The sequence below is a fragment of the Schistocerca cancellata genome, chromosome 1 (genome assembly GCF_023864275.1).
Source record: "Schistocerca cancellata isolate TAMUIC-IGC-003103 chromosome 1, iqSchCanc2.1, whole genome shotgun sequence".
Classification (NCBI taxonomy): domain Eukaryota; kingdom Metazoa; phylum Arthropoda; class Insecta; order Orthoptera; family Acrididae; genus Schistocerca; species Schistocerca cancellata.
The window spans coordinates 243,606,672-243,622,329 of record NC_064626.1 but is presented as its reverse complement, the minus strand read 5'-3'; the positions used below and the strand labels follow the sequence as shown (position 1 = coordinate 243,622,329).

Here is a 15,658-nt window from a genome sequence, read left to right as displayed (position 1 = left end):
TTACAATAATAACAGTAGTTAGGTACCAGCAATGAGTTTACACAGCCTACTTCAATAAGTTGAATGAATGGCCTCTCACCAATGTAACTGGCACTTGCATCCATACGTTTTGCAAAATTCTGGTAAAAGTTCTGCACAACCTCTGACACATCTGCATCACTAGCTGTGATTTGTTCTGCACTTTTAGAAACTGCCTTTATTACTGAATGCACATATTTGTGAACATCCTGATCAGCCCTCTGTCCAACAGCCTCAAACAAAGCTTGATGTTCTTGCTGCAGTTTTTCAAGTTCCGGAGTTCTGACATGTGTTTCATGGAGCAGTTCAGTTCTTCCAGCATCTAAAAATAAAGATGTCAAAATGCACTACTGATTCCTTCCAAATATGGTTTTTAATGAAAGCTATAGCTAATATCTTCATTTTGAAACTGCATTCACATTTTTGTACTATGAACACAAAGTACAGATAGTGGAAGTATGGGTTCTGTAATTCATAAAGGTTTTTTTTATTAACATCAACTTAAAAATGTGAGCATATCAGATAAAAAGTCAACCAGAATATGAGCCAGTGTTGCAACTTTAGCAGTCTCTTTCTTGGTATTTCATCTAGAAATGCTGAAATTGTAAATTCAAGCCACAGTATAGAATAGACAATACATACAAAAACCACAGAATACAAAAATCTCAAACTGAGAGAACAAAAAGTTCCTTTTCCTCTTAATCAGAGGAAAGAAGAAGGAAAGATACCATAGTCATACACACCAGCTCTAATGAACTTCTACACTGCATTTAACGTGGACATGACAACCAACCAACTGACCGTCATAATGAACGGGCACCACCAAATTGTGCCCAATAGCATGGTTTACCACCCAGCACCAGTACGCACAGCACCAGTACGCACTGTTGAGTGCAACATACTAGATTTCAATGGCTGCTTCAAATTCATGCCACCTGGATCCTTCCACAAAATACCAACTTCTCTAAATTATACAGGTGGAAATTGTCCTTGTAACACATCCTCCTATACCATATTCCTCCTGGCCTTAATCACCACTAGACCCTACCACACACACACTTCCACCCCTGTCCCTAACTTCATTCATCCTGCACTCACACTCACTTCTCCATAGTCTCCTCTACCTCAGTTATATCACCCCCTCCCAGTCCTCTCCTCCATGCCATTGTGCAATGCACACAGCTTCCAATATCAGCACAGATAATGAGCTCACTAGTTGCACATAGGTTTTCCCTCCCAACCATCTGACACCCTTTCTCAACCCTCTGTCTCCCCGTCTTCTTCTTCTCATTGCCCACTACATATGACAGCTAGTCACCCCCTTCTGGCTGCTAAGCTGGAACAACGCAGTTAGCCAGTACAAAGTTGTCATGCATGTGTGTGTGTGTGTGTGTGTGTGTGTGTGTGTGTGTGTGTGTGTGTGTATGTGTGTGTGTGTGTGGTTTTTTTTTGGGGGGGTGGGGGGGGGGGGGGAGTGAAGAATGTGCCACATGTGCATGTATTCTGTTAGTCCTGAAGCATGACCTGTCCAAAAGCCAGCAATGTTCTGTCTTGTTTATTTGCCTGTCGACAATCAACACCTCAGCTATATGGCAAGTTGTTATTCTTACTCCTTCCATTATTTATATTCCACCAGAGAATTTCCATTATCATATTAATCAAATACTCATCTTAAATTTTGTCAAACACAATCCTCCCCCAGATTTACACACAACCATTCATTCCATTAGCATATCAATCAAATATTTGTCTTGAATTTTGCCATGCACGATTCTCCCCCAACTTTACATACAGCCACCACAAGAAATTCATTACTTCAAACCTGAATTCAACATCCATTTTCAATAACTCAAATATCACAGATACAAAACGAATTGCTTTCCTTGACTTAGTAATTCTGAGAGAGCCTTCCTGCCACACACAAATCATCTTCTGGTGAGTGATTATCTGCCCAAAGTTTTTGTTAGTTGTTTCTTTTATTATGAAATTTCTACAATATTTTCATCTCCCTTAAATACAAAACTGTGACATGCTGCACACTCAAATCAAACAATGCTTGGCACCTGGAACAAATGCAGTGGTAGACTTGTAAAAATGAACCTAGAAAAATAAGGACACTAACAAGATGATAAAATGCCAGTCTTCTATCCATGAAACTCAATTGTTCGTAAGCTGTTTATTAAAATGACCCAACATCTAGAGTACTTCCTTGGCTTTTAGGAATTCCCCCAATTCTCTACAGAATTAAGAGATAATCTTATGACCTCTATCATTCCTTAATAAACATAAAAATATTTGTAGAATTCATAAGTTGTATCACAATTACTGTTTCACTGTAGACTACCCTCCTCCTCATTACAGATGGGCCTCTCTCATTCTGAGGTCTGACTGACATGTTCTTACTTTTAACTTTTGCTAGCATACTACTTTCTCACTGAGAAAACACCTTTTAGTTCCAAAAAGCAGGTAGTGTGTCCCTTTTACTTCTGTGTGTGTCTGTAGTATTACATATTACGGATCCTGAAGGTAAGTACCAGCCAGAAATTCTCTCTCATGCGTTATTAATTTTCTCGGTTAAATTTTCCTATCATATAAATTCGAGAATTATTACAATTCAAAAATTGGAATAGTTTTGTGCTTGCTTAGCTTTAGTTTTTTCCACTTATTTTTTTCCCTCCTGATAATATCATCATACCTTTGGTTTTCTTGAAAAATTTTGGCAGCTTTGTTCTTTTTTCAGCTTGCTGACGCTTCTTAACTTCAAATTTTGTGAATCCAGCAACAGAAGTTCTTGACTGTCCTTCAGTAATGTGTCCTCTGCAAAAAGAAGATGAAATATTTCTGCAGACTTCTATTACTGGTTAATGCACCATTGATAATTCAGGTAATTAGAAACTGCATCACAGGAAATAAATACATCATGAACAATGACACAAAGTGAAATGAAGTGAGAGTCACTATACCAAGTTAACTAGGTCCACTATAAATATTTACAGTCTTTGAGGAGGGGGGGGGAGGAAGGGGGGGATAACGTTATATTCTGAGAATTTTCTAAAATTTGGCTCACAGTCTCAATAAAAAAATTGGAAGCATGAGAAAGGAGCTATAATATATTATACAGTGTCAGCAGTTCTCTCTCTGACACACACACGCACACAGCAAGAAGGAGGGGTGGGAGAGGGAGAGGGAGGGGGGGAGAGGGAGGGGGGGAGAGGGGGAGAGAGAGAGAGAGAGAGAGAGAGAGAGAGAGAGAGAGAGAGAGAGAGAGAGCAGCAAGGAGCCATAATTTTGATGCATGTTTAATCCTCTTATCTAATATCAACTAAGATACTGAAACAAGCATTTTTTGTAATATGGGTCCATAGCTTCTATAATTTTTTTAAAAATTCTCATCTTGCTATCAGTCGTCAGTTTGTTTTATTTCACAACTGCAATTTTGGTATTATGCCAGTTTGAAATATCGCAAAACATAATAATTCACATAGCCATCCCCTCCCCCCCCCCCCCCCCCCCCCCCACACACACAAGCTGCATTATGACTGCTAGGTCTGCCATCTTATTACTTTATGCAGTCTGTAGTGCTCCAGATAGACAGCTAGCAAGCCATGGCCACCACCGCACAGCAGGGTAAAGATGCACAGTTGAGACGCAGGCACTGTTGCCCATGCAGGATCACGTGAAGGTGAAAAGAAAAATTACTTGAGTTTGGAAGCAGGATATTATAAATTTATGGTATATTTTAGGAAGAGAACAAAAAGAAAACAGGAAAGAGTGGACATCTCTGTCCCTTCATCAACAACACCTAAGGAGGGGGACTTTGTATTGAAATTAAAGCCCAGTATCCCCATGTGGTGCTACCCATGTTAGTATTATCTGCATGATCATCACTCTGTTGTTTGTTAGCACACTCATATACTAACAAAATTTTGACATAGAGGTTTACATTAAGGCAGAGATTACAATGTAATGTGTACCTTACTATGGTGCCGATAATTTACGTAAAACTAATGTACGAATCAAAACTGAAAATTTGTATATGATGAAAACAGATAGACATTTCCCTATCAGATTCAGAGAACACACAAACATAAGCAAGAACTGTAAATTTTCATTTAGTGCTCACCTACAAAACTACAATCATAATACTAGCCCAGCAACATTGAGAAATCTTTAAGGGTGCAAAGGGCGTTCAAAAAGTTTTGCACTGTCGTCTCTAATTTTTTTATTTTATGTAGGAGGAGAATGAAATTTTTTGTGAAGATACTTGGAACATTTAGCTATAAGTTGGTATATAAAAGTATTTTCTTTTATTTACAGGTGAGACATTATGGACTATGAAGTAAATGTTACGTTGTGACGATGGAGGGTATGGAGTTCTTCTTCAAGACTGGCAATGACTCTGCCACATCAATTCAAAGGAAGCTGCTCCGTGTTTAAGGGGAGGCACAGCGAAAAACAGCAGTATCCAGAGGTGGTTGCAGAGATTCAACCCTTTCACTACGGCGAACTTCTGTAGAAGTCGGGAGCGAACGTGCTGTTCAGACGGTGTATTGCTGCAGCAGTTGAGTATGGCCTGTGCCGCCCAGCCAGTGGACTGCTGTAGCAGTTCTGCCTCACGTCATATTTCTCCGCTTCACTACGCTCCACTTGTGTGGAAGTCTGACCCACGCACCATTATTCATACACCAACATTTTCTAAACTGCTACCTAGAGACCGATTTCAACATATCTTGCACTTTTTTACATTTCGCCAATAACGAACAGCCTCATGACAATGACTATTTGTACAAGCTATCAGAAACATGTGCGATTTGTATAAATATTTTCCCGAAGAAATATATAGTGTAAAGTCCAATAATTGTGATAACACTATGAATGTGAAAGCAGGACAGAGTAGTGCTGCAGGCAGTGTGAAAAATGCGCCATACAGAGGGCACGACCAGGCGGGACTGGCGCTCATCCACAGCGCACAATGCAACAATTACAGTGCTGACGTGAAAGGGTTAAAGAAGGTGATTTCTCTCTACTGGACAATTCACAATGCGGTAGACCACTGACTGCAGTGAGAGATGTGAATAAGGAGACCACTGATCAAATCATCCAAAACGACAGATGTGCGATGACACGACAGCTTGCTGAAATGACTCGATTGTCATTGGGTAGTGTGGTATCACAGGTACAGTCACTAGCGTACAGAAAAGTCTATACACGTTAGGTGCCTAGATTACTTTCAAGCGAAATGGAAATGATGAGGAACAATGGGTGCGAGAGTCTCATGAAGACCTTTACTGAAGAGTGAAAACAGTGTTTTGACGGTGTCATTATCCAGGATGAAACATAGTTGTTTTTCCCCTACCTAAAAGCAAAACCCGACCCATGGAGTGGCGTCATCCGGGTTCCCCTCGGAAGAAGAAACCAAGACTTTCAAGAACAGCAGGCCAAAAGGTGATAGCCTCCTCCTCCTTGGATAAGTGTGGTGTCATTTTCATTGACTTTTGGGATCCTGGCTCCACAATGAACTGGGACCGTTACTGTTTGTCATTGGACATGCTGCAATGTGCGATCAAGACTCACAGACCACAGCTTCAGGGTCGGCTCATCAGACTACACCATGATAATGCCAAACCTCATACAGCCCTTATGATGCAGGAGAAAATCAGGAAAATGGGTTGGAAAATTTTTCCTCATCCTCCCTACAGTCCGGACTTGGCTCTGTCTGATTTTTACCTCTTTGGTCGTCTGAAGGCCCACCTGTGCGGTAAAACATTTGACAGTGAGAAAGACCTTATTTCCTGTGTCAAACAATGGTGTAAAAGTCAATCTCCAGAATTTCACCAAAGTGCATTTACTTCATGGAAAGAACGTTGGACCAGGTGGGTCACAGCTGATGGGGTCACAGCTGATGGGGTCACAGCTGATGGAGGCTACACTGAGTAGGCTCTATGTATAGCTAAATGTTCCAAGTATGTTCACAAAAAAATTCATTTTCCTCCTGCAAAAAATAAAAAAATTAGAGACGACTGTGCAAAACGTCTTTAACGCCCTTTGCACTAGATAGGTTAGAGGAAGACAGATTAATGGACACTCTGGAAGAAACTGAAATTTGTAGCACCTTCAAGGGACAACCACAATACATAATCAAGTAACAGAACTAGAATTAAACATTTTTTGTCGAGTGTTTTAGACATTTACTCTATCGTATTCAAGTGCACACTTTTAGATGTGTCACCTGTCATGATATATATAATCCACTCAAGATTGCAGCACATGAAAGGGATTATTGACCAGTATCACTGATCAACTGTTCTTTGATGAGCATATTACATTATCATCTCTGTCTAACATAAACACGGCATAATGCCGAAATTGCAATCATAAAATAACAAACAACTAACAACTGAAAGCGAGAAGACATCATTTGAAAAAAATATTTTTAATTGAACAGTATACTTATTACCAGCATTCAAGCTCTTGAAAGGACGAGTATAGTGACATAAAGCTTGGTATGTTGGCACTCATGACTTTTCTCGAAAAATCCAACAAATCTGCTAAAACTGACAGGCAACTTGGAAGGAATATATTAATGCAGTGTAAACACTGTCAAGTGGGACTCTCTTGAGAGACTCCGTCATGCATGAAGCCTTGTGGTTGTTTACTTCTTTATTCAAAAGCTGTTCACTTAAACACGAGTATGTATGTACATTTGGAACAGCTTTCCTAACCCCCTTATGATCTGTTAGAAGTTAGCATGTAGTTCAATCTACAAATATCTTAGCTGACTCTACCTCTATGTCGCGTAAAGTGAGGGTCAAGAGGAAATATATTTTAGCTTATTAGTGCTGGCCTATTTTCTTTCTGCGTATAATGATGGAGCTTAGCATGAGAGACTCACTTGGCAGTATTTGGACTGCAACAGCTGATTCCAGCCACATTAGGCTAAGGTGCATTTATGGTGTCAGCAGGTGCTGTGTTGCAGGCTGATGTTGGCAGTTCATTGCTGTTTGTCATAGCCAAATGGGCAATGGTGTATGGTAGCCAATGAAAATCGCTGAATCTAAAGATTTCATTTGACAGCAGATACAAATTGATAACTTTTGTTCTTGAGAGTGCCAAATATTTTTCACTGATCTTGTTATTATGAATTTTAAAGTTGGTTACAGATTTTTGTATTTATTTGGTGAATGGAAAAATCAGTTATCTCAGGCACTGACAATTTGCTTGAGTGTTGGCGAAGACAAGAAATGAATACAAAAATAGGCAAATTAAATGACATAATTTCAGAGACTTTACTGGTCTCTTAGAGATATGATTTTGTGTTTACCAACTGAAACAGTGAGTGAAAATTTGTACCAAGACCAGGAAACTAACCCAGGTCTCCTGCTTACTAGACAGGTGCATTAGCCACTCAGCCACCTTGACACAGTGATTTACACAACTGCATGGATTACCCTGCCATGCCTCCCTCCTTGATCCAGATTCTCATTGCTACCCCAAACTACTTTAAATTCCCCCTTAGAGATGAACAGAAAGTAGACTAGGGCAGCAGTGAGAATTGAGATTCAGGAAGGAGCCATGCCAGGATAATCTGTGCCTTTTTGTGGTGCACTGTGCCAAGGGGGGCTTAGTGGCTAACACACCTGCCTAGTAAGCAGGACACACAGGCTCAATTCCCCACCTTGGTACAAATTTTCACTTGTACTTCAAACTACATACATAAAACAAAAATATGATCCAATAACAGACTGATGGGTAGTGTAGTCTGACACATGCATCAGTCATTGCAATTACCTACTTGTAAGTCTTACTTCCAGTTTCGCCAAAAACTGTGACAACATGATTAAATTGTAACCTAACAGAACAAAATACACAGTAATTTTATGTATGAACCATAGAAAATTATGAACATACATGCTCATTCCCTATCGACAAACAACTCCATTCATTGTACTCAGTTCCCAACATTCATCACATTAATCATTATCAGTATTGGCACGCAACATAACATCCACTGACACGGTAAGTGCAATTTCGCCCCCTTAGATTTCTGTTTCATCCCATTTCTTGTATACTTTTGTGTGAGTTTCACTTTCAACATTAACACGCATTATAACACTGTTCTCTTTTATACCAAAGCTTCTGAATCCCACTAAAAAAGTAGCATCACTTGCCTATTCATGAAATAAAGAATGTTACCTCTGAATAACAGTGGCTTTTACTGATGATGTAACGAAGATGGGGTTCACCAGCAATTAGACACATGAGCAGAGGTGATTGGCTTATCTGGTATGAAATATAATGTAAGGAAGACAGAGATCATAATTGGGACCTTGAAGAGGGAGACTATTCCAAGATTCGTGCTGGCAGAGGAACAGCAGAAAAGTTGACAGCTTAACAAATCTTGAAATTGTGATGGAAACAAAAGGGAGAAATGATGAAGTCAATGGGAGAGGGAAGCAAGCAGTAAAATTTCTGAGAATTGTCAGTATTTTGTTGTGGAACAGAGGCTCGCACAGAAGATCAAAGGAATAACACATCAAACCTACTATGTGCCTATCCTGACCTATGCTTCTAAAACGTGGCAATTTCAGAAAAAGAATTTAAGCAAAATGCAAGCATATGAAATGAAATATTGCAGAAGCAGAGTAGGAGTACCACGGATGTACAGGATGAGAAATGAAGAGGTCAGGGACACACACACACACACACACAAAAGAAACACTTAACTTCCATTTTTCAGGCACTGTTTGCTATGGGGCTGACAGAAAATAAAAAAGGTTGATGTGTAACTGTACCATATTTCCAAAAGCATCTTAGCTGTGTTCTTTCTTCGCAATCCTTCTAAATAATACCCTCAACAATGTCTCTTCCTTCCACATGAATGCCACCAACTCTATCTTAGAAAGCACCAAAACTCATGTCATTCACAGTCAGCACAGCTAACATTTCTTGTAACATTTTGTCCTTGACTAAAATCAGTGTTTTGTTCAAAAGAAAGAAATAACATAGAATAAAAACTGTCAACTTTGACTAAAAACTGTCAACTTTGACCAATGACAACATCAACAAAGGATCTATTTCACCATTCACTGTGGCAACTATGACTTCACACAAACTACTAGGACATCCTTGGGAATATACGGGTTTGGAGCAGGTATATTCTTGACATTAAAGGTTTCAGATATAGTAAAATTTTGCAGATACTAAACAACAGTGGGAAAATGGATTGTCATGGCAAATTTGTTGGCTTCACCAACCCACAACGCAGTTATCACCTTCCAAAATCATCTACAGCTTGAGTTATGCAAGAGATTGGTACATCACAACAACTTTCATTTTTAAGCAGTGGTGATAGTGATGTCATTGTTCTAATCAGAACAACAACAACACCAGTACCACAACCTTCACTGCACTTGTTCAAGATTTACTTCACACCGATTTCTTTTACTCAATCAGATTTTCCATTAAGAAACTTCAATGATTAAAAATGTGAGAGACATTGGGACTCCAACCAAGACCTCCGTTTTACTGAAAATAAGAGAGGGGTACTGCCAAAATTCAAGATGCAGATGTAATTCATGAGTTGTGTCTGGACAGAGTAGTAACAATATTGCAAAGCACAGTGCTGTGTTGCCTTCAATAAGTCTACTGTGATTTGGTTATTTTTTCGAAATAATTATTCAAAGACATTGCAATTTTGTATTGATGGTTTCAGTTATCACAGAAATCACTTTCAGATCTTGCGGAACTTCAGCTTTGACATCTCATGCATTTGGACACACACAATTTGTTACTATACTGCCAGGAAATTAATATAGTATGCCCATTTCAAGTTCAAAGACTGAAATATATTCGTGCTGTCCTGCCGATTTGGAATTATGGAAAAGATTTTGACTTTGGCATGTAATTAGTAAGACATAATCAATGCTCTTATGACACTTACCAACGTCAAAAACACTTCCAATACACCGTCAATACACAAAGTGCTGTCCCCCATAACAGGCAGAATACTTTTCAACAAATTCACTCAGGCATTTACAATAAGCGAAAAATATATTTACCTTTCAACTGAAGATAAACTGCTGTGGCCAGTCTTCCTCCGTTGTTCTCTGTTGCACTGAGAACAATAACCCCCCCATTCTGGCGTACCATAAAATCCGCAACCATTTTTACACTTAAGGTCGTCTTCTCCAATTCTCAAACTGGGACCTTTCGTTGCGTACATAATCTACGGAAAGATTCACAATAGAAAACATAGTGACATATTCTGTAAGCAGTTAATCAACAAAATGTAAACCAAGTTCAACATCAATATGTGGCAAAAATTTAAAATCATATTATCTGAAAGTCCAGTAAAAAAGCTTTGTAGCTGTAGCAGCTGACTAACGTTGCGCACAAAAGTGTCAATTCCATTAAAATCAAGGTGTTTTGTACACGAATGTATTACCCTACGGACGAGGGTAGCAAATGCAAGCTTATATGCTCATGCTCACCTAGCACTTTAGGAATCAATTTTTCACAATTGTTAATCATTCAGAAGCATTTACTGCGTGTTATGAAACCTGCGAAATTTTTTGTCGGTAAATAACGACTGAAAATTTTGTTTGTCCTTTAAAAAAAATGTATTTACGCGATACTTCAAGCTAATCAGGATCACTACATTCCTTTCTGTCGTAAACAAACATTCTGCAGCACACTTCATCAACAGGCATATTTACACGTGAATGTCAATTTGCCACTTCCTAATACATTTTACTTACGTCAGTGTGTTTACAATCGTCTTCTCGCCATTCTTCAGCCGTCAAACTGCTGTTAGTACCTTGCCAAAGATGTTGATTTACTTGCAAAAAGATTGACGGATTGTGTCTAGCGTCTGACCTTTTTTTCTTTTTTTTTTTTTTTTTTAAAGGGTGAGCACTTCCACGCCCACACTGACGTGGTGAACATCACAATAGTTCAACTGTCTCTTTTGTGTTGTTAGTTTAAATCGAGAAAATCACGAGATGTGCGGCAATTATGTTGTCCGTGCATCTGGAACCACTAACATGGACCATAAAAGTGGTCGAAAAACGAACGATCAGTGGCGGATTTAAAAATTTTGCGTCCCGAGGCACACCATACTACATGACCCACTCCCAAAAAAAAACATGTTTCAAATAATAACTAGTACCCGATCACAATTGCCATTTCGGGCGGGAGCACTGTGAGCTGTTTCCATACTCCGTTTTTCATTGTTCTGAAGGACGCGTCAGCGGTCTAGTCGCGCTCAATCAAAATGTTTGGTGTAGTATGGTTCCTGAACTGTACTTGGAGTACGGCAGCGGATAGAACAAACTTAAAACTGCATTGTGTTAACACATTCTTCTGTCGTAAGACAACAGAAACGAACACAAGCAAATAGCTTTGCTTTTATGGCCTAAAAATTTAGCAGAGGGTGTAGGAGACAAAGGATTTGTGTTATACATTCACATTTTACATGTTCTTTTACACGAAAATGAAAATAAAAAAGTTGTGTTACGATGTAAAAATTGAAGCGAACGTGTCATACATAAGAAATTAATACGTACTTTTACAGACAAGCGTTCAAAATTAAAATTAAACTGTCGTTTTACGATCTAATAACTTGAATGTGTAGCACATAAATAAACGTGTTCGGTATTAATACGTGAATCTATAGGAAACCGTAAGATATGAAAATGAAATAGAGATTTCGGTGCACGAGCTAATAACTAAGTACAGACAAACAAACACAGAACGGAATTTGCTATTACATAATTTTACAGGCTAGTGTGGAAAAACTAAACTTGTTTTATAATCTAATAGTTAACGTGTAAAGCATTAGGGTCTGTGTAGCTAGATGCTGCATAATAAGTGTACACAACAAATTTAATTCATGTAAGGGCTGAACAGTTTTGAACTGCAGCTACTGCTCTAACCATAGCTCTCTCGAACGGTACAAGCAAAGCTTTTACGTATTTATTGACAGAACTGAACTACGTTATTTATTAACACTTTTTCATCTGAGCGTACTCTCCAATAACGTATATTCCCGGATAACTATACATTTCAGCAGACGCCAAGAATACGCGTCAGTTTTAATATAGCACAGTATCAGTATGACTTGACTGTACAGCGCCGAGCGACCTGGGTCATTCGTGTATTGTTTAGTATTGTCGGGCGCCTTCGGTCACGTCCGCGCGTAAACGAGTTTTAGTTCAGCGGTCTGCAATCGGCAATTGTAAAATTTTTTAAACTATTATGAATAAATAAACAAACTCACCAGTCAGCAATATTTGCGTCTGGCTTTGACGACAGAAAACTCGTTGGTCATATCTTCATATTTCAGCCGGTTATCAGTTAGGAGGTCGGCTTCAATGTGAGGAATGGACAAGGCGTTCAGTTTCTCCTCAGATAACGTAGAACGTAGCTACGATTTCAGTCTTTTAAGAGCCGAAAACGAGCGTTCTGCTGAACAATTTGTAAGTGCCATGCATAAAAATATTCTAAGACCAATGTCAACATTCGGAAACAAGGACTGTAATCTTTCAAAGAATGGCTCTGAGCACTATGCGACTCAACTTCTGAGGTCATCAGTCGCCTAGAACTTAGAACTAATTAAACCTAACTAACCTAAGGACATCACACACATCCATGCCCGAGGCAGGATTCGAACCTGCGACCGTAGCGGTCACGCGGTTCCAGACTGAAGCGCCTTTAACCGCACGGCTACACCGGCCGGCAACTGTAATCTTTATTTTCGTAAAAATTTACTCATTTCGACTGGTACATCACTAATCTCAGAAGATTTCAAAAGTTCCACGAAATTCACTAGGTAAGAAAGGCTCTAAATCCGTATCATATGATGCTTGGCATTTTATTGCACGTTCAGCAATATCGTCAAGCGAACTGTTCTTAAGGTTACTGAAACTGTGAAGGAGTCCAACAGTGTTCTATAGTTTTTCTTCCTCCTCACTAATTCGGCGTGTAAGTTGTCGAGTACTGGGAGAAATGTTTCAACTCTAAACTTTTCCCTTCCAGTCAGAAAAACTTCTGCAGAGTCTGCTCCTTCGTCATCATGAAGTTTGCGTTTTCGTGATCTTTTATAGGTGTATTCATAGTCTATATCAGTCACAATCTCCATGGATTTATTTTCATAATAGTCGAACATGTCACGAATAGAAGCAATAAATCCTACAAGTGATTCATATAATTCATGCACTATTTTAGTATCAATATTTACCCTTTGCAGTTTCAGATTTACACTATTAAACTTCTGGTGTACGTAATTCCAAACTGTCATCACGAATACGGTTTCTAACCTGCTGACTTGATTCAATAAAGCTGAAGCCTCATTTCGCACAAGTGGTTTTTCGAACGGATTATTGGCAATATGTGTGAGGGCATTGATAATGCCCTCTTAGTTTTCATATAGACTTACACACACTTCCTCTTTTGCTGACCAATATGTTTTTGATCAACTTTTTACCGTTTTGCTTCCTGGTTTCATGAAAGAAAGGGGTTTATCCCAGTGCTGCGTAGAAGCATAGAAAAAATTGTAACGGTACATACTTGCAGCACTAGTGCCAACTAAATTCAAAGAATATGCTGCACAAGGCACATAATGCACTTTCGGTGTGCCTGCAAACCAGTGTAGGTTCCCGACATATTGCTTGCATTGTCATATGACTGGCTTCTACAGTCAGTAATATCAACGGAATTTGTAGACAGGGCTTTTAGTACGGCCTCAGCTACGTTTTCGGACTTTTGTCCCGGGTTTGGTAAAAACAGGAAGAAAGGTTAAACAGGTTCACCATTCTCGTTCACATATATTAATATGAAAGATAATAGATCAGTATGTGAAATGTCTGCAGTAGAATATACTGTTATAGAGATATATTTGGCCTTATTTATTTCACTTATGATAATTCTTTATTTTCGTTCAGAAAGAAGCTCTATTATTTCATCACAGATTATTGAAGAAAGATAACTAGTATTTCCCTGCCCTGGATTTCCATATCGTTCATCGTGCTCTGGGAGAAAAGGATCAAACTCGGCTATAAGTGCAAGAGACATCATAAATTCATCATTATGTAATAAATGGAATCTTTCAACGTGTCCGCATAGGGGAAGCCCACGACTTGTTAGCTTCATCACTACTGCAAACACCCTTTTCAGCACAATGCACCAGTACATTTTTTCTGTCTCAACATATGACTCAAAATGGTTATCTATTGTTCCAAGTCACTTTTTTTCTTGTTAAGACTGATAACACAGGATTTTTGTGTTCAAGTGAATTCTCATGATGAGGTAAACTATTAGAAATATTTTTCCAATTTGCAATACCATTAGTAGCAGTTGCGGCCTTACTTCCAAACAATTTACATGGTGTACAAAAACTAGCACCGGTGCTGCAGGAATATACTAGGAAATCGCGCAGATCTGATTCACCATTTAAAAGTTTACAGTAAAATACATTTTGGTCAAATATCTGGTTTTATCGATCGTCTTGAATTAGAAAAATCGAAGTTATAATTTTGATTGATGCCACATTGTAAGAGAATGTCGATTGTTGATTGACACACCATTCTGCAGGACCATCATCGCTAACGAGATTATTTCTCGTCGTGAAACTCGAAATCAGGAACAATTTGCTTTTCTTCATTTTTGACTTTTGATTTGTCTGTCTGTACTTCTTTTACAACAGCTGCAGTGCCAGAAATATCATCCATACTACTTGAACTCTTACGTCGAACCAGCAACATTTTTTGCAAAAACTTTATCTACTCTGCCAAACGTTTTTAAAACATTGGCTTCTCGTTCTCAACTTTCTTCGATAATTTCCGAAGTGCCGCCCCACTTAATTTTGCACATTTGCTTTTTTCACTGTTATTCATGTTAAGGCACTTACAGAATTGTCAACCAAAATTTGTAAAGGAAAGAAAGAAAGAAAGACTGTAACCAGATCCAATCGTACTACCCCACACACGAGCACAAAGCTTTTTACGTTAAACATTGCACACGAGCACAAAGATTTTTCCTTTTAACGCAGGGTAATGAATTGTCCAACTCGGATTAGGAGATGTAGCTGTGCTATGAAAGAACGAAAATGCAGAATAATTTAATTTCATTGTCGCCTGTTTCTCTGTTGTCAGCGAACAGTAGAAGCACACCTGCCGGTTGGAATCGTCTCGTAAAGAAAATGGGACAGTCCCTTTTTCGGCTTCTATTTCCCGCGTCGCTGGAATTTTAGCTGGGACGCATATATGAATATTCTTGACACCGTATTTCTAATTTAAAAAGCAAATAATTTTTGCAATATCGTGCAGTGAGACATACTGGATCGACTCTTATTCCACTTATTCGTATAACATTTGAAACGTCCCCTTAGAACTATTTATACAAGACTGTGCTGATAAACCTCTTACACTATTTGCTTTTCAAACAGCTGAGCAAAACTGAACGTACTCAAACATTCACTAAAGTGACACACAATATTTTTAGCGCAACGCAATCTGACTTTCAATAATCCCTACAAAACAATGGCCCTGACTAACTTTAACCTATACCTTTCACAAATCAATTACCTCACAAAAATCTTCGTTACTCGAACTACTGCAATACAGCGAGCGCCACTACTGCCAGC

At 38.8% G+C, this 15,658-nt stretch overlaps 1 protein-coding gene across 1 annotated transcript in view; it reads right to left on the bottom strand.

Moving 5' to 3' along the window:
* The window catches only part of LOC126170135 (rab5 GDP/GTP exchange factor), an 82,620-nt gene extending 71,740 nt beyond the window's left edge, over positions 1–10,880 (bottom strand). The window contains exons 1-4 of the mRNA XM_049920699.1: positions 10,776–10,880; positions 10,077–10,243; positions 2,714–2,835; positions 80–340 (exon numbers count right to left, since the gene is read on the bottom strand). Coding sequence (XP_049776656.1) covers positions 80–340; positions 2,714–2,835; positions 10,077–10,240 — 547 coding nt within the window. The 5' untranslated portion in view covers positions 10,241–10,243; positions 10,776–10,880. The remainder of the gene's footprint in view (positions 1–79; positions 341–2,713; positions 2,836–10,076; positions 10,244–10,775) is intronic.
* Positions 10,881–15,658: the final 4,778 nt, after the last annotated feature.